The sequence below is a fragment of the Polypterus senegalus genome, chromosome 14 (assembly GCF_016835505.1).
Source record: "Polypterus senegalus isolate Bchr_013 chromosome 14, ASM1683550v1, whole genome shotgun sequence".
NCBI lineage: Eukaryota > Metazoa > Chordata > Cladistia > Polypteriformes > Polypteridae > Polypterus > Polypterus senegalus.
This window is the reverse complement of record NC_053167.1, coordinates 32,736,883-32,756,986: the sequence shown is the minus strand read 5'-3', so window position 1 is coordinate 32,756,986 and position 20,104 is coordinate 32,736,883. Positions and strand designations below refer to the sequence as shown.

At 40.1% G+C, this 20,104-nt stretch overlaps 1 protein-coding gene across 2 annotated transcripts in view; it reads left to right on the top strand.

The window, feature by feature from the left end:
* The window catches only part of LOC120514902 (late cornified envelope-like proline-rich protein 1), a 29,459-nt gene extending 21,655 nt beyond the window's left edge, over positions 1-7,804 (top strand). Inside the window, exon 2 of one of the 2 annotated variants that reach the window (XM_039735538.1) lies at positions 7,443-7,804. In XM_039735538.1, the coding sequence (XP_039591472.1) occupies positions 7,443-7,697 (255 nt within the window). In that variant the 3' untranslated portion in view covers positions 7,698-7,804. Of the gene's footprint in view, positions 1-7,438 lie in introns of both variants that reach the window. The other variant, XM_039735539.1, reaches the window with a different exon arrangement.
* The last annotated feature ends 12,300 nt before the right edge of the window (positions 7,805-20,104 follow it).

Here is a 20,104-nt window from a genome sequence, read left to right as displayed (position 1 = left end):
GTCTCTCTCTCTTCTTATCTCGCTCGCTCGCGCATGCGTCTCTCTTTCTCGCGTCTCTCTTTCTCGCGTCTCTCTCTCTTCTCTTGAGGACAATCGTCTCCTATTCTCCATCTGCATGTCCGCGATCTTTTTGGATACTCTTATACGGCGAACTGCTACAGCCCTGGGAGACTGCGTTTGCTTTGGGACACTCTTTCGTGTGTCGTCCCGTTGGGCGGAATCCCACAAGAGTTTAGAAACTCACTCACACCAGCCATGATTCTTTTTAAAGGTAAAGTGCAGGTTAATTTGTTTTATGTATTTTTACTTTATATTTTGTATTAATCATTTTTATATGAATAGTTTTGGGTTGTGGAAAGAATCATCTGAGTTTCCGTTATTTCTTATGGGGAAATTCACTTTGATATACGAGTGCTTTGGACTGCGAGCACATTTCCAGAACGAATTATGCTCGCAAACCGAGGTTCCACTGTATATGCATATAGTTAATGCCTTGTGTTATGAATAAACTATAAAATTATTTTATTAAAGCAAGAATGTTTGGATTATTTGTTGAAAACAGTTTATCAATATCCCAAACTGAAAAACAAAAGAAGAAAATGTAGGTGTCTTTGTGTAGATTTGCCAACATTGTTCATCTCTCTCCTCTTCCACCGTCTCTGATATTCCTGGCTAGACAAGAATGTGAAACATTTATTTGAAATGTGGGATAATGGTGTTTGTTGGTGTTCATTAAATTATTTAGATCCTGATTAAACTAAAAAAACATTAGATGTAACAGTCAACGGAATGAGACTGAAGTTGATTGTATTGCTTGTACAAAGCAGCAGCAGTTTTGAGAGAGAATGGAATCTGAAGATGGCCTGGAAAAGTCCAAATTCACACTGGAGATGTAATCAGGAAGATTAAACTACAAATCTCGAGACATGTAGTCAAAATTACAGTCAAAGAACAGAGCGGTAGGTCATAAGCCAAAAAGGGTACAGATAAACAGAGCCAAGAAACACAAGACAGAAAGCATAATCAGAGGACAGAAAAATAATTCAAAACTAACTACATGAAACAACGCAAAGGCTTTAGCTTTCATGAATCCAGTCTTGAACAATAAGCTATGAATGGTGCCAGCTTTTAAAACATCAGACTAGTAACGTTATGGTGCAAGACTTCTGGATTCAATATCTCCAAAACAGGGTGCCACATCTAGGCAACTAGTCTACAACATAGTGATGTCCATAAAGAAAATAAGATTGGAAAATGAGAAACCTTCTTTTTAATAAAGTTAAAAACATAAGGAAGTTTATGGGAATATAACAACTAGATTGAATTGTTAGAGGCCAAGGAACAGTTAAAAAATATACAGTGGGTACGGAAAGTATTCAGACCTCCTTCAATTTTTCACTCTTTGTTATATTGCAGCCATTTGCTAAGATCATTTAAATTAATTTTTTTCCTCATTAATGTACACACAGCACCCCATTTTGACAGACAAAAAAAAGAATTTTTGAAATTGTTGCAGATTTATTAAAAAAGAAAAACTGAAATATCACATGGTCCTAAGTATTCAGACCCTTGGCTCAGTATTTAGTAGAAGCACCCTTTTGAGCTAATACAGCCATGAGTCTTCTTGGGAAAGATGCAACAAGTTTTTCACACCTGGATTTGGGGATCCTCTGCCATTCCTCCTTGCAGATCCTCTCCAGTTCTGTCAGGTTGGATGGTAAACGTTGGTGGACAGCCATTTTTAGGTCTCCCCAGAGATGCTCAATTGGGTTTAAGTCAGGGCTCTGGCTGGGCCATTCAAGAACAGTCACAGAGTTGTTGTGAAGCCACTTCATTATTTTAGCTGTGTGCTTAGGGTCATTGTCTTGTTGGAAGGTAAACCTTCGGCCCAGTCTGAGGTCCTTAGCACTCTGGAGAAGGTTTCTGTCCAGGATATCCCTGTACTTGGCCGCATTCATCTTTCCCTCGATTGCAACCAGTCGTCCTGTCCCTGCAGCTGAAAAACACCCCGACAGCATGATGCTGCCACTGCCATGCTTCACTGTGGGGACTGTATTGGACAAGTGATGAGCAGTGCCTGGTTGTCTCCACACATACCGCTTAGAATTAAGGCCAAAAAGTTCTATCTTGGTCTCATCAGACCAGAGAATCTTATTTCTCACCATCTCAGAGTCCTTCAGGTGTCTTTTAGCAAACTCAATGCGGGCTGTCATGTGTCTTGCCTCTCCTCAGTGTGTGGACAAAATGTGCCAGGCGGCACATTTTTGGGGGCGGCATTATTGGCCAAAAGGCTCAGTACAATTCATGTGTAAGCAGCAGGGTTCAGAAAAATATCACTCATAAATGAAAAAAGTAAAATTCTCTGATTTCTATCCACAAATGCTTCAAAAGTAATTTTCAGACTCTCCTTCTGTGATGGCATCAGTCATCACACCGAAAATCATTTCTAGGAAGATAAACAACTAATTTACAATTTATAATTTTGTTTCGTTATCAATCCAAATGCGTTCTTGCTCTGCATAGAAAACATCCCCAGCTCTCACTTGTACACTACACTGGTTCTGCTTTTCACAGCGTAATTATATTAAACTTAATAATCAGAACACGGCTTATCAGTGTGTCTATACTATATTCTTGTCTAGTTGATGCTTATAAATAATTATATGTGAAAATTATTGTTTTTTCTCTATATATGAATAAATCTATGCAAAATTTATCTTAATTTTTCTCTATACGTCATTTTAATTTTCTATTTAAATTGGTTAACATATTCAGATATGTTGGAGGGCGGCAAAGTGAAGCATCGCCGTGCTCCGAGTGGCACAAACTCTAGCTACGCCACTGATCCACACTTGGATAACTAAGGAACGCATGCCATCATCTTAAATAGGTGGAGGGCGATGACATGATGTGTTGTAGCGAGTGCCACATGTACTATTGGCCTTTTGTTAGTTTGCCTCTCCTTAATGTATACTGCAGAAAATGGGTTGCTGTGCGTTTGCCCCATAAGGGGGATCTGCGCCTTAAAGGAGGACAAACGACGTAGACAGGACCATTGGCCTAATGGGAATTTAACCCAGAAAGGGAGGAGAAGAGAGAAAGAGAGACATTAGGCGATGTAGTGAGGAGCAACAGCATTACCAGATTTATCATCACTAATAGAGGCCCTTAACTCACGAGGTCTGACATGTACAAATTTATGGTAGATTTGGGTGTTCACCACAAGAAGACCACTGCATATCATACCAGGCTAACCTCTCACCTATAGAACTATCATTAAAGGTGAGGCATATACACATCAGACTAATCCTCCAGGTAATATCCTTTCCAACGAACTATTAGACTCTTAGCCCCCATAATTAAGGATCAATAATCACCTATACCCCATATTCATCATCACCATCAACAGGAACTGGGGAAAACTTAGAGGGATGAGACAAGGGAAGTAGTAATACTGTCTTTAGTCAAGTGACATGAAATTCCAGGTGAATCTTGAAATGACAGAGCAATGCCAGTTTAATCATATCTTCAAGGCATCAATCAGTTAGTGATTCTTGCAATTTTAATGACTGCCTAATAGCTAAAATTAAGTTTTGGGGCTGATATACAAGAATAAGCACCCACTATAGCTTTTGGTCTCTCATTTTAATCTAAGTGTTCTGTTATGAATTCCATGGCTGCTTTCTGTGTTCATTCATTCTTTTATTTGGAGTCTGATTAAAATAAAATAAAGATCAGGAGTATAAGTGCCCAAAGGAATAAGACTGAATCATGACAAAAGTAATAAAAAAGAAAGATTGCTTAAATTAATGCACCTGGACTAAAACATAGTCCAAAAGTTGAGGCTGACCAAAAATTCCAGAATGATACTAAGGTTACCAAAATATGAATTCATCTCACTGAGCACCATTGACCTTCAAATACTTCCAGAGGCAAAAACTGCCATTGCCCAAATAAACAAACTGTATTACTTGTTAGAATGGAAAACATTCAACTCCCTGTGTCTTCTCTATGAAGTTTGCATCTTTCAGTCAATGACATGTTGACCCCTAACTGGCCCTGCATGGGTTTGAGGCTTTCCATTTAAAAACATTAGTCTCTGTTTTCACCTTTACTCCAAATTATCCCCAAAAATGAAGACTCTTGAAAATACTCTATAGAGCCTGTCACAGATGGCTGGGGTCCTTGCCAGGACACCTCTTTGCTGAGAGGACCGGGAGAGCAAACATGGGCAGAAGAGTACCTCCCCCAGGATGCTGGATGGCAGCTCCCATGGGTTGCACTGGTGCTTCAGACTCCCACAGGGCTTCATGGGAGATGGAGATGTCTACAGCCCTGCTGGGATCGTAAGGGCAATCCTTTCACCACACCCGAAAGTGCTGCCGGAAGTAGATCATCAAGAACCGGGTAACATATAAGAGGAGCCAGCAGACAGTACTCGGTGAGCCAGAGTTGGAAGGAGGGAGACGAAGCTTGCTGAAGAGGAGTGGAGGAGAATGAAAAGAGAAGGAAAAGAATAGAGAAAAAGAGAATTGTGTTAAGGTGTGCTGTTTGTGCTTGGACTGTGTTGTGGGCTCGTAGGAACGGGGAAGACGTTCTCCACAAGTGAAGAAACAAAAAAATAAAAGCACTCGTGCTTTATAAGTGTGCCTCCCATGTCTGTCTGTGTCAGGTTGGGTGGCTGGCATGCCTCCTACTGGTTCTGTCACAAGCCTTATACTTTTGAAAGTACAGCCTTAGTGTTGTGACATACTGTAGATGGGCAATAATACAGATGTTTGAAAACGCAGGCTCTAATTGCACTGTGACTTGTCTTCTCTGATTTGATTCTGCTCATTACTTTGTTTTATTCCCTGATTGGTCACCCTTCACATAAGAGAAACCTTTTCCAGCCTAGCAGACATAGAAGAGTTGCTTTACATGGCACTTATTGCGTTGCTTACCTGTATGCACCTAAATTGCAGTTAGTACAACTTGAATACTGCATGCATGCACAAAAGATAAATAAATTACCAGTCGCTGCATTTACCGATCAGTTTATTTTGTGGCTGGTGGCATTACCATCCTTTCAAGGATTTTTGCAGCAATCCACACATGTCCAATGTAGGTGAGCGCCCGCATCATGCGCATGTTTGGTCATTTTAGTGTGGCCGAGATACTTTCATAAACAATGTGAAAATGCTAGTGTGGAAGGAAATCATTCAACTTTAAAAACACTGTTTGGAAATGAAAGCGGAGCAATATTGCGTCAGTCAATGCACTTTCCAATGAATCCATTTTGGAATTAACATTTCTGAGCATTATAAACCCTCTCTGGATGCTGCATAGAATATTTATTTGATTATGATTGTTTTGTTTTTATTAATATCTATCATTGATGTCACCACAGTGTGATTTTGTCTGTGGATGCCGCTGTTTTGGGCTGTGTTCTGATGATTCCATTCAGTTCTCTGTAGTAATGATGCTATAACTAAGAGTGCAATCATGTCTTAATATCATGGTTGGCAGCTGATGTGATGCGTGACATCATCATACAGAGTCTTTTTAAGAGAGTGGCACATAGCACATGGTATCTACATTTTTGGATAATAGAAACAAACAGTTAATAATCATGCAATTATTGTAGTTGAGAAATGGCTATTTAGTTATAGTTTGGACATCTTGCTCTTCGTTTTGAGTGAGTTTTCATTTTGGTTTTGTCACATTTGTTCAGATCTCCCTGTGTCAGTTTTCAGCTTAGTTTATAATGATCTGTTCCTATTAGCCCCTTTAATACATTTTCCTCTCTTGTTCCTTGCTTTTTAATAACATCTTGCTTGTTGGACACACCAAATGCAATCTTAACCACAATTGTGAGAGTGTGCATCAGTGGGTCCTACAATGCTTTGATGTCTCATCCACTGTGCCTGGGATAGGCCATAATTCTTTTCTGTGTAGAAAAAAGCAAGCCAACACAATCGCCACCACTGCAGCAATAAACTGGTGAAAATGAAGGCAATGAAGCTGTCTTAAGTTTTACTTCATATAAGAAGCCATAATCAGCAATATTATACCTCCATAAATATGATGCACTGTATCGACCACTATACCATTCAGCAAAAATTGTGGAACGGGGCCATACAAGACTGAGATTGATACAACCTGATCACCACACGAAGAACTGGAATGATCTTATTACACAAACAAAGTGGAAGAAGACTGGGGTAATCTGGACCACACAATGCATCTACAGATTATTGGGAGTCTTGCTTCCCAGAAGGCCTCTCTGGTTTGTAAGAGGTATTTTCCTTTATTCCTGTCCCAGAAGGTGGCATGTCAACCCATTCAATCGAACTGGGATCATTTCTTTAATAATGGAATGGAGTGTTTCATGCTGTTTGTAGCATAACGTGCATCATTCATTGTCTTGCTCGGACCATTGTAGGCCATAATGTGCCTTTGAAATTCTTCAGTAGGTTTCAAACTTTAAAAGTCAGCTTCTTTCTGTAGCACAAGATTTCCCACCTTACCTTCAACTAATATTTATTGTCTTTTTGATTTGTTTTTCTCCCATGGTTTCATCATTTTAAAGTGTTGTCTACCAACAATGTACTACAGTTAAGCTCACTGTAGTATGAGCACATTTTTCACAAATGACGTTTATAGGCTAACTGATAATGAAGCTGGAATAAAAAACACGAAGACACTGTGGAGACACCCACTGCTTTTCACTTTTGAGTTTGAAAAAGGCAGGCAGTTAATCATCAATTTATGTTTCCATTATCAAACCTTTTTAATACAGTTTATGTTTCTAAGAACTGAAGACTTTCACTCTATCATCAAGCAGAGAGTAGGAACCATCTCTGAATGAGGCGCCAGGTAATCACCCATACACACCTACATCTACACTTATGGGACTAATGTAGAGATGCCAATAAACAACTTTTTAGGGAAAAATGGAAATACCCAAAGAAACCCCACACACTTCAGGGGAATATGTAAACTCCATTCAGAAGGGGAACGTGTAAACTCTGCACAAACAATGACAAGGCCAGGACGTGAACCCAGAACTCTAGAGATGTAAGGTAGGTGCTGCTGTGGCAGGCAGGCAAGTTTAATGGCATAACTGCCAAAAACTGCACACTTAAAAAAGTAGCTATTTTTTATAGTGATTATGTCAGAAAACCAATAATTTGGTTTAATTTTTACCTACAGAAGGACTCAGCATCCTTCAGAAAAAAATATACTTACAGTTCTGATAAAAAATGTGTAACTAGTAGGGGGTGCCACCAAGCCCCAATTCCCCAACACAATCAAACTTCTTACAACCTTGGGCTTAACTAATGTCTATTGTATTACTTACAAGCTCAAATGGATAGTAAGCACAGTCACAGAATCAAAGACATTGTTAATAAATAATTTGTTCTCTGATGCTAAGAATACTTTCAATTTGTTCCAGAAAGACACTCAAAGAAGAACCCCACCCCAACAGCCAGAGAAGGCTCCGCCCCAACAGCCAGAGAAGGCTCCACCCCAATGTCCAGAGAAGGCTCCGCCCCAACAGCCAGAGAAGGCTCCGCCCCAACAGCCAGAGAAGGCTCCACCCCAATGTCCAGAGAAGGCTCTGCCCTTTCCAGCACAAGACCTATAAATTCAGTCCGTTCCCGGAAGGTGGCATCAGATGTCAAACTGACACCCGATTCAGACAACCATCCTAACCTTTTGTTGTCTCATGGCTAATCAAATGCTTTTGTTTTTTGGCTTTTGTCAGCTGTTGTTTCTTTTTGCTTTATTAAAAGAGGTTGCCAAGCTGGTACACCAATCATTTTTTGGCTGTCATTCCTGGTGTACTTTGCTGGTTTTGTTACATACTATATTACATATTGTGTTATGCCTGTTTTATATTACTGCACTTATTGTTAGTATTCTATATTAGTATTACTGTGAAATTATTGAAATGTATAGAAAAACTATATCATACAATGTAGCAGACATTTGTGTGATATATACAGTCCATACTGCACATATATCTTCTGATTCATGTAATTCTCAGCAACATTATCAGAGAAGGGTTAACTAGCCCAGACAATGAATTTAAAATAAATTGAGTTCACCAAGATGAAATCAAGAAAAGACTATTACATCAATTTGAATTTTCATAAATGTAAAGAACTTTAATTAAACATACCATTATTATTATTATCCATCCATCCATTATCCAACCCGCTATATCCTAACTACAGGGTCATGGGGGTCTGCTAGAGCCAATGACCACCAACACAGTGCACAGGGCAGGAAACAAACCCTGGGCAGGGCGCCAGCCCACCACAGGACACACACACACCCCACACCAAGCACACACACTAGGGACAATTTAGGATCGCCAATGCACCTAACCTGCACGTCTTTGGAGGAACCCAGAGCACCCGGAGGAAACCCACACAGACACAGGGAGAACATGCAAACTCCACGCAGGGAGGACCCGGGAAGCAAACCCGGGTCTCCTAACTGTGAGGCAGCAGCGCTACCAGTGCGCCACCATGCTGCCATTATTATTATATTATTATTATTATTATTATTATTATTATTATTATTATAATATTCTATATGAAACTGTCATTTTGTTTGTCAAATGAAACTACCATCAATCAATTAATCAATTTACTATGTTATATTGTTATATTGATATATCATTATATTTATGTTAACACATATTGTAAATTAGCTATGCTGTATAAACACCGGGCTCCTAGAAACTAAAAAAATTGAAATACAGAGTCGCCGGTTTCATTTTGCAGACGTGCTCACCCACTTTGTCTATCAGCAACTAAGCGAGTTTGTCTCCGACTTATTAACTTGGGGGCGCCTTTGCTGGCTTTTTGAGCTTTATGCTGTAGCCTCGCACGTCCAGGCTGGACAGACAGACACACACACTTCCACGCGTAGACATTTTTAAATAAGATAATATATTCTGAGTTCTGAAATGCTAAGTCAAATTTATACTCATTTACCAAATATCTACTAGATTTCTTTGGCACCATTTACCAAGTACTGTGAAATTTATTAAAACAAATATATAGTTATAGTCCAGCTAAAATGCATACATCAATGTGAATATATAAATCGAGCTACCAAATTAGAAACAAAACTTCTAATAGCCATAAGCCTACATTCTAGACCCACCAAACCATGCCAGTTTCCATTGTAAATTATTGAGCTCAAACCTTTTTGATCAGTGAATAAAATAAAAAACAAAGATATGCTGCTTTCTTTAAAGATGACCTTTACCATATAAACCTCTTGGAGCCACTGATTCCTAAAAAAAAAAAGGGGGGGACTGTCATCTTGGTGTACCAGGTGCTGGTCATTCCCATCATAGGTGGCAAAATTAGTCTTCTCTTATTTTAGGGTTTATATCATAGAATTTGGCTCTAGAGCAGTGCCCTCTTTTTCTGTCACTCAAAGTTAACTGATGCCATTCCACCTGAGGTCTGTAGCCCTGTGAAACACAATTATCCATGGTGTCTTCTCCTGATGGCTAAGCTTTATTAAGTTCTGTGTCTTTGGTTAAATGTACAGGTTTTTACTGTAGGGAGTGGCTTCAGTATTTTTAAACCAAGTCTGACAAGGCTCAAAGGCCAGCAGAACAGATGCAGGTACAAAATATACTTTAAAGAGTAGATGATTCCAGGTGATACTTTTATGACACACTTAATTTGCAATAATACTTTATACGTTAATAATAAGACCTGCAATGCACTGCCAGCTCTTCCAGACTGGACTTCTGCAGTATGTCCAGTTGGGATGGGATAAGATGAGCAGGAGTACTCTGTCGTTTTCCTGGAGGGCCACTATGGGGTTTGGTTTTCATTCCAGTCTTTTAATTGCACTTCTATATCAGTTAAACAAGATGTTATTTCATTGTTTATATCTTTACTTTGGCAGTTGAAAAATCCCTAATTGGGTCTCCCCCAGGTTGCCTCCTACACAGTTTCATCTTTGTAAGCATGCCAGGAAATCAGGCATTATGTCTAAACCACAACAGTTTAAATGAGAAGATGGATTTAAATGAGTTTTACAAATGGATGAATGAAAGTTAATTGTGTAGTGATGGGAGGCATTATCACCCCTGCTCTGCCTTTTTATTTTACGTTTAGTTTTGTTTGCTTTGCTTTTTTGAAGCTAATACTCTAGGTAACAGAAAAATATAACAGTGGGAAGGATGCAAACACACTAGAAGCCTTGAAATACTGTACATCACTATATAGTATTAGATATCCTACGATGAATTATAGATTGTATTGTAAATAAAGAAAATACTATATTTTTCAATAAAATTCTACCTGTAAGAATAAGGTAACGGTCATAGCTGCATGCTACAAAAGGATATTTTTTCAATAAAATAACACTGCATTGCAAGTGATATCACATTTGCTGTAGTTTCAAAAGATCAGCGTGGAAAAAAACATAGGAGACGTTCCATTTTATTTATGGAAGACAATCTATTCTTCCTTTTCCACAGCTTTTTGTTCACAATAGGCGGAAATGACTTGTGTGACATTTTCCAGATTTACTTTAACTTCTATCACCATTTACTATTCATTTCACTCTTGATTACCTGTGATGGGTGACCCTTGTCTTCCTAGTGAAGGAGAGACCCCTGTGCAGAAAGGCACATGGGCTTTGTGATAGCCATCTTAAATCATGAGGGTGTCACTTTGTTTTGTGAATAAACCTATATATATATATATATATACTAATAAAAGGCAAAGCCCTCACTGACTGACTGACTCACTGACTCACTTATCACTAATTCTCCAACTTCCCGTGTAGGTAGAAAGCTGAAATTTACCAGGCTTATTCCTTACAGCTTACTTACAAAAGTTAAGCAGGTTTCATTTCGAAATTCTACACGTAACGGTCATAACGGTCATAACAGTCAACAACGTCCACCATGTTGAACTTTCTTATTTATGGCCCCATCTTCACGAAATTTGGTAGGTGGCTTCTTTGCGCTAACCGAAACCGATGTACGTACTTATTTCAGTGGTATGATGCCACTGTCGGCCGCCATATTGAACTTTCCAGCGTCACTAATTCTACAACTTCCCGTGTAGGTAGAAGGCTGAAATTTGGCAGGCTCATTCCTTACAGCTTACTTACAAAAGTTAAGCAGGTTTCATTTCGAAATTCTACGCTTAACAGTCATAACGGTCAACAACGTCCGCCATGTTGAACTTTCTTATTTATGGCCCCATCTTCACGAAATTTGGTAGCTGGCTTCCCTGAGCTAACCAAAACCGATGTACGTACTTATTTCAGTGGTATGATGCCACTGTCGGCCGCCATATTGAACTTTCCAACGTCACTAATTCTCCAACTTCCCGTGTAGGTAGAAGGCTGAAATTTGGTACTTATTTCGGTGGTATGATGCCACTGTCGGCCGCCATATTGAAGTTTTAAACGGTCTTTGTTACTTATGGGCCCATCTTCAAGAAATTTGGTACGCGGGTTCCCAACGCTAACTGAATCCTACTTACGTACATATATACGTCCATAGCCTGCAGTTCGGTCACCGTGTGAAGCGGCGTTGGGTCCCCCATCCCAACGCCTCCCATGTTGTTGGCTGCCTGCCTATATAAGGCTGTCCGTTGCTCCAGTCTCTACATTCCCTTCCTTGCTTCGCCACGGGATTCACGTCTCCCTACTGATAACTACAGCCTTTTTATTTAATCCACGGCTTCTCCGCTGTTTTATTGTTCATTTATTACGATTATAGTTATTGTGTAGGTATTTTAGACTTACTTTACATTGTTCAGGTACCCATTTCCTTTATCATTCCAACCGTACCCCCATTAACATGTCTATCGAGGTGATCACTATCAATCAAAGAACTGTCATTTACCAAGTGGTTTCCATGCCCGGAGATGGCACCTACCTTTTCCATTCTCTTTGTTACATATTGCACGGCCATATCACGCTCACTCTTGATATCCGGAGGAACATTGTGTCTTATGTATTGAATGACTGGGACAGGTTCAAGGTGTGGACTGATGACGGTACAGGAGATAATTATACTACACAGGAGCACCACAAGAGTGAAATGCTTAAGCCCTTCACCTATGCATCTGCATGTGAGTTGATGGCTGCCGCTGAATTGGTCAGTTGTCGCTTTCAAGTGTACCGAAATGGCCAAATATTTTACACCTTTCGACAACCGCCAATGCCTCTTAAACATCTTAGATTGACAGGTGATGATTTCAGTAGTGGACACTTTGATGTTTATGAATGTTTAAACTCTCAAAAGCTGGATGTGAAGTTATCGATGAAACTAGTTGTATACTTACAACGCTTGACAGATGCAGAATGTCTCTTCAACACAAGTGCTACAAATACTGTCGTAATTGGAACAAACCATGAAACTCAAACCGATTATGACAGCAGCAATCCAAGCTGTGAGATTTGAATCAAGATTACTGTTCACATGGCCAACTGTACGTTGCATGCTTAAGAGTAAGCTCAGCACACAGCTTGGTAATATTACAACCGGAGGGCCGAACTGACAATGTGGTTTACAAGGAGATCCTTAACAAATAATTATTGGTATATTTTCCCTCAGTTTAAAAAGGTTTAATTTTCTTCTTAATAAATATTTTAAGGCAGTACTTCGCCGCTGCAAAGCGCGAGTATTTTGCTAGTATACTAATAAAAGGCAAAGCCCTCACTGACTCACTCACTCACTGACTCACTCACTCATCACTAATTCTCCAACTTCCTATGTAGATGGCAGGCTGAAATTTGGCAGGCTCATTCCTGACAGCTTACTTACAAAAGTTGGGCAGGTTTCATTTTGAAATTCTACGCGTAATGGTCATAACTGGAACCTATTTTTTCTCCATATACTGTAATAGACTGCAGCGTGATGGCCGTGGGAGGTGGAGTTGTGTGTCGCGTCATCACGCCTCCCACGTAATCACGTGAACTGACTGTGAAGGCAGTATGTAGAAAACAAGGAGGAGCTCCAAAGAGCGCTGAAGAAAACATGCATTATACAATTAGAAGCGAGCGAGCGACGCATACAAGCATATGCAGCTACTGCGGAAACAAAGCACAGTGTAAACCGTAAGTTTAAATTAAGTTTATAGACAGGCTGCCGCTGGCGTTTGTCATGCCCACTACTAATACGATATTTGCGGGATACAAGTTTAATGAGAGGAAGCAGGGTATAAACGAGAGTTTTGATCACTTTGTAACTAAGTTAAAATTGCTGGTGAAGAACTGTGCTTATGCAAATTCCGAGAGACTGTGTTTGTGGGGGGGATTGACGTCATCATCTCCCCTCCCATTCATCTCATTTCATTCACTTCATTTCGCTCTGAGCTGAGCTCCGCAGCTAACGCGGTCTTGCCGAAGCAACTTTGTGACGCTGCCACCAAATACTCACAGAAAGATCCACAAATTAATACACATGCTGTCTCTAGGGTTTCTCCACACTCTGAATCCTCCAGGCACTACTGAGCATAATCTAATTTAGAGGGTTTGGACACCACTAATATTACTGAAAACCTTACAGCCACCAAGACTTTGTAATGGCACGAGACTTCAGGTCACGTGTCTGCAAAAGAACCTAATTGAGGCAACCATTTTTACTGGCAGTTGCTCAGGGGAGAGAGTTTGTATATTTCGCATCTCCTTTATACTCTCTGATCTCCCATTTCAATTCAAATGCCTCCAAGGCTCTGCTTCACGATGACAATTAATAAAAGTCTCAGGGACAGAGCCTACAAAAGGTCACATTCACAATCATGTTACGTTATTTTTAAAATGTTTCCTTTTCTTAGCACAAGCACAGCTGAGAAGCTTCGAGGCATGTGCTCCATAACGCGTTAAAATAAAATAACGCATTTAATCACACTTTGCATTCCAAGCAAAGGGGAACTTTTGTCAATGCATGATTTCCTGGTACATCGATTACACTGATGCACACATCAGAGCTACAAAAATGTTAGAGTCTGAAGAAAGCGCGTTGCTAGGAATGATCGGAGCCAAATTTCATTTCAAAAGACTACCCAACGGAAGCCTTGATGAAAGCGTGGTTTTGTGCAAACTGTGCAAACAGGAGTTTGCAGACCACCGAAGCACTTCAACCTTACGGATCCATCTAAATGCAAAACATGTTACAGCAAGTACAGAAACTGTGTATGCTGTTAGCACTAGCAGTGCAAGTTTGAGTACCAACAAAAGGTGTCGGCAGCCCAAAACTGATGAAATGACTGGCTTCAGGACCAAAATTAGTAAGTCAACATCGGTCAAACTTACAAATTCTCTCGCAAAATGGATTGCTTTGGACTGTAGACCACTAACAGTGGTGGAAGATAGGGGGTTAGAAAATGTGCTAGAGTTAGTGTCAGGTCATCCAACTTTCCGACTACCGTGCCGAGAGACTATTTCAAGTAAAATTCAACAGCTTTATGACACTGAAAAGCAAGCAAATTTTGATGCATTACAGAAATCGGACTTTGTGGCTCTTACTGGGGATCATTGGACTTCGGTGACCGTTAGTAATTCTAATTACATCTAATTACAAAATGTTCAATGATCACACTGTTTTAGCCTAATGTACAAAATAATTTTGGCTAAGGTTACTCAGAATTTAAAGGTGAGGCTGGTCAAATTATCTTTATGTTTCTGCCTTATTTTTTTAAGAAGAAAAACTGCACTTTATGTTGAAATTCTTCTTATTATTTAAAGACAATACCATTCTGAACATGTACTTAAAGTGCTTAGAATACCACTTTATTTTTAAGTCTGCCCAATTTTAGCCAGGGATGATATTTTTGTTTCTGTTTTGAATCGAAATGCAGTTTAAATGCATTTTTTTTCAGAAATTAAAAGAGCTTGAGTTTACAATATTCATGTCCATGTCTATTATTTGATTCTGTCGCCCACTAAAACCCTTTTACATTAAAAAAACCTTTGCGCTTTGGGGCAAATTTACTTGAGCGATTACATGCAATTAATCAAGATTAATTAATTACAAAGCCTCTAATTAATTAGATTATTTTTTTTAATCGATTCCCACCCCTAAAATATATATATTATTTTATTAGAATGTATATATATATATATATATATATATATGTGTATATATATATGTAGATATGTATATGCATATATAGTTATATATATATATGTGTGTGTGTGTGTGTGTATATATATATTGTCACACACATGCGCATGGGAGGCAGCTAAAGGGCTTGAGTGATGGCAGTTCTGAGACAGGCCGGGCTGTGGCAGAGTGCACTGACTCTTTTTCTCACTTCCCTGTAGACCATCCCTGGGAGACTCCACCTGGCTCTCGTGACATCACTTCGGGACCGAACCAATGGAGACAGAACCAACAGACGCCGGCCCCCTGATGTCACGTCCGGGCCTGATCCAATGAGTAACGAACACGTGCCCGATTCCCATGACCTCACTTCCTGTCTTCCCCTTTAAAAGCCTGCCCTTTTTCCCCTTACCCTCAGTCTTGTCTTGGACTCGTTTGTATGCACATCAGTGCTGTTGTTGGTGAAAGAAACGATTTTGCAGCCAGGATACCAAATATACGGTGGCTGCCCCAAAACTTCTTCGAGTATGTCTCAGTTTTGTGACAATATATATATATATATATATATATATATATATATATATATATATAGACACACACACACACACAAATATACATATGTAATACGGTGTTTGACCCCCTTTCACCTTCAGAACTGCCATAATTCTACGTGGCATTGATTCAACAAGGTGCTGAAAGCATTCTTTAGAAATATTGGCCCATATTGATAGGATAGCATCTTGCAGTTGATGGAGATTTGTGGGATGCATATCCAGGGCACGAAGCTCCCGTTCCACCACATCCCAAAGATGCTCTATTGGGTTGAGATCTGGTGACTGTTAGGGCCATTTTAGTACAGTGAACTCGTTGTCATGTTCAAGAAACCAATTTGAAATGATTCGAGCTTTGTGACATGGTGCATTATCCTGTTGGAAGTAGCCATCAGAGGATGGGTACATGGTGATCATGAAGGGATGGACATGGTCAGAAACAATGCTCAGGTAGCCCGTGGCATTTAAACGATGCCCAATTGGCACTAAGGGGCCTAAAGTGTGCCAAGAAAACATCCCCCACACCATTACACCACCACCACCAGCCTGCACAGTGGTAACAAGGCATGATGGATCCATGTTCTCATTCTGTTTACGTCAAATTCTGACTCTACCATTTGAATGTCTCAACAGAAATCGAGACTCATCAGACCAGGCAACATTTTTCCAGTCTTCAACTGTCCAATTTTGGTGAGCTTGTGCAAATTGTAGCCTCTTTTTCCTATTTGTAGTGGAGATGAGTGGTACCCGGTGGGGTCTTCTGCTGTTGTAGCCTATCCGCCTCAAGGTTGTGCATGTTGTGGCTTCACAAATGCTTTGCTGCATACCTCGGTTGTAAGGAGTGGTTATTTCAGTCAAAGTTGCTCTTCTATCAGCTTGAATCAGTTGGCCCATTCTCCTCTGACCTCTAGCATCAACAAGGCATTTTCACCCACAGGACTGCCGCATACTGGATGTTTTTCCCTTTTCACACTATTCTTTGTAAACCCTAGAAATGGTTGTGCGTGAAAATCCCAGTAACTGAGCAGATTGTGAAATACTCAGACATGCCCGTCTGGCACCAACAACCATGCCACGCTCAAAATTGCTTAAATCACCTTTCTTTCCCATTCTGACAATCAGTTTGGAGTTCAGGAGATTGTCTTGACCAGGACCACACCCCTAAATGCATTGAAGCAACTGCCATGTGATTGGTTGATTAGATAATTGCATTAATGAGAAATTGAACAGGTGTGCCTAATAATCCTTTAGGTGAGTGTATATATATATATATATGCCAGCAACACTCATGACAATGACAAAACAATTACATTGTCAATCATGTTATGTTATTATTAAAATGTTTCCTTTTCTTTTTCATTATTTCTTTAACACACTACTTCTCCGCTGTGAAGTGCAGGTATTTTGCTAGTATATATATATACTGTATATAGTGGACTACCAAGGGGCTCACACTAGATGTCCCGACCCCGAATCAGACAGACATGGCATAACAAGTTCAGCACACACATTTTTATTTTTCTTCTTTTCCACATGGGAAACACTTTCCCCAGAGCACAGTCACAAGCACAGGAAACAGGGCACAATTCCCTTCTCTCTTTCTCTCTTTCTCTCCATCCAACTCCACTCCTCCTGTGCCTGTCTTGTTTATGCCTCATAATCTCTATATGTACAGTAAATGAGAACGAGCCAGTACTTCAGAAAGAGAAAAGACTGCTATGGAAGGAGAAATGGCTCCGTAGGAGATGGATTGTGTGCGAGCATGCAACAAGGATGTTTTGCCGTTCACTTTTCTTCATAGCTTGACATGTACAGCAGAGCTTAAGGGCTGATTCATGAATCTTAAACTGTCTTGAATCTTTGTCCTAATCTCAGCTACAGTATACCATGATAATATTTTAGATAAGTATTGACTAAGGGTGTGAGACAGAGTATAGGAGTCAAGTGGGGAACTTTGTTTCTCGGTGCAAAGAGAATTGTCTACACCTAACAACAGCAAAACCAAGGAACTGGTTTTTGGCTTTCACTGCACCAAAGAGCCTTTATGTCTGGTCCTAAGAGTACCTGGGGCTCCACTTCAATGACAGGTGTGGCTGGTCTCAGAACACAGTGGAACCAGGGACATGCTGTCATCGGAGGCAGGGGGTAAGGAGCCTCACCTGTCATCATGAAAGGTAGAAAAACTAATAGTGGTAACATAAAATAAATGTGTCCACTGGTCTGTGCTATAAATTTGTTCTGTATGATTCCAATAATTTTGATCATTTTTATAGTCAAAATAGCTGAATTGGCACATTTTCTGTTCAAATACATGGGAGAAACGTGAGGGGCGGCAGCTACGAGCCTCACCTCACCTCAAACTGCGCTCTACCTCACACACGGGGTTGATGAATGGTGCCTGTTGCTATCTCTCTATATGTTGCCAATATAATATTTGCAGACACGTTTATTACACACCCGCACTTTCCACAGTTTGGCTAATATCATTAATGAATGTGTGTGACATATTTAGTCTTGCTGATCAGACATGAAACCAGAGTGAAAAGGCACAAGGTGAGGCAGACAGTACCCTGCCGCACTGATGGTGAAGGATGTGAGCCCAAGAGGTGCTTGTTGCTGCTGTTCTTCTACACGGAGGCTCAAGGAGCCAATAAGTTAACGATATCAGAAAGGCAAGTGCACTGCAGCGGTCTGTTTATTTTTATTTTTTGTTCTGACTGACTGCCAAAATGAAAGATTATGATTTTTAAAACTAAAGGAAAATAAGGAGGACTTTTACAAGAAAGTGATGGAGATTTTCATGGAGAAGGATAGGCACAGTGACTTAATCTACAAATAAAGGTAAGACCATAAACGTTTTTCAATTTTACAAAAAAATGGGATCAGACTAAAATTTGACCTTAGATAAAATATTGTTTTGTTTTTCTTGTTATCCTTTTGTTGAACAGTCTGTATTAAAACTGACTAAAGCATTGGAATTAAAAGCTTTTAAAAACATCTAAATATTTTAATTCAGGTTAAAATTGAAATCCGATTTGTTTTTGTACACCTATCTGTACTTTCATTTGTATTGTATGCATATGAATTGTATAATTGCAATGGCAAATTTAGAACATATGGAGGGTGCAGAGCAAATGCGCTCTCTCCACTATCTCTCACCACTATACATGTAATGTTCTTTCTCAACCAAATAAGTAACTTACATACTGAGAGGCAGAACAGGCTCTTCTTCATTAGAAGACTGTGTTCCTTAAATGTGGGAGGTGACATCCTTCAGATCTTCTATAACTCTGTGATGGCCAGTGTGATTTCCTACACTGTGGTGTGCTGGGCTGGTAGTATCACTTTAAGAGAGGTCGGCTGAATCAACATGGAAATTAAAAGGGATGGCTTAGTTATAGGAAACATTCTGGACCCACTGGAGGTTGTAGCAAATGAGAAAATTAAAACAAAACCAAGTGCCAATATGAACAATGCTGCACATCCTCGCTCTAACACACTAACACTGAGGATTTTCAACCAATGAATTATCCGCAGAAGTGTGTCAAGAAACGCTACAGCATCTCCTTTATGTAAACAGCAATACGTCTGCATAATGCCTCACGGTGACTGGGACTGCCAAGTCAGAAGTTTTGTTTCTTTTAATTTTCATGCTTTATAGACATTCTGGTGTGTGTTTAGAACATATTGTGTGTGTGCATGTACAGTATGTATATTTTTATTTAAAAAGCTTCTGTAAAACGCCAAATTTCACTGTGGGTGCAAATAAAGTTCTATCTATCTGTCTATCTATCTATCTATCTATAAATCGAAAATTACAAAAAAACTTATTTACAGTTACAGGCTTCTGTACATGATATACACTATAGATTGTGGCCTGCAGGAGGCACTCGAGCTCTGCAAACCCAAAACAGAGAGACACAGACACAAGTTTTTTGCACAGCACACATGGTTTTATTTCACGTGAAAATGTTTTTCAATCGTTTCCCATATCACAGTAGCAAAGCACTGTAAACAAGAAGAGATTCACAGCACTATTCTTCATTTTCTCTCCTTGTCTCTCTTTTCACCTCCAGTCCTCCTCCAGCAAGCTTTGTCCCCTTCCTCCCGACACTGGCTCCCAGAGCAATGGCAGCAGGGTCTTTTTATGTAATCCCCAGGAGTATTTCCTGTGTCCCATAGGATTGGTCGAGAAACACTTCTGGGTAAGCTGGGAGCCTGATAACATAGAGCTCAAGAGTCCCTGCACCACTCCCTGGCAGCACCCCTGGAACCCAACAGGACTGAGCCCCAAACTCCAATTCCCAGCATGCCCCGTGGGAATCTGCGGTGCTGTAGCAACCCATGAGGGCTGCCACCTAGTGATGCAGGAGACAGAATGCCTTGAGCACACTCTCTCCCCCAGTCCTTCCACTTCGGAGACATCCCAGCCAGGTAAGGGTGCCGACTGCCCACCACAAGATGT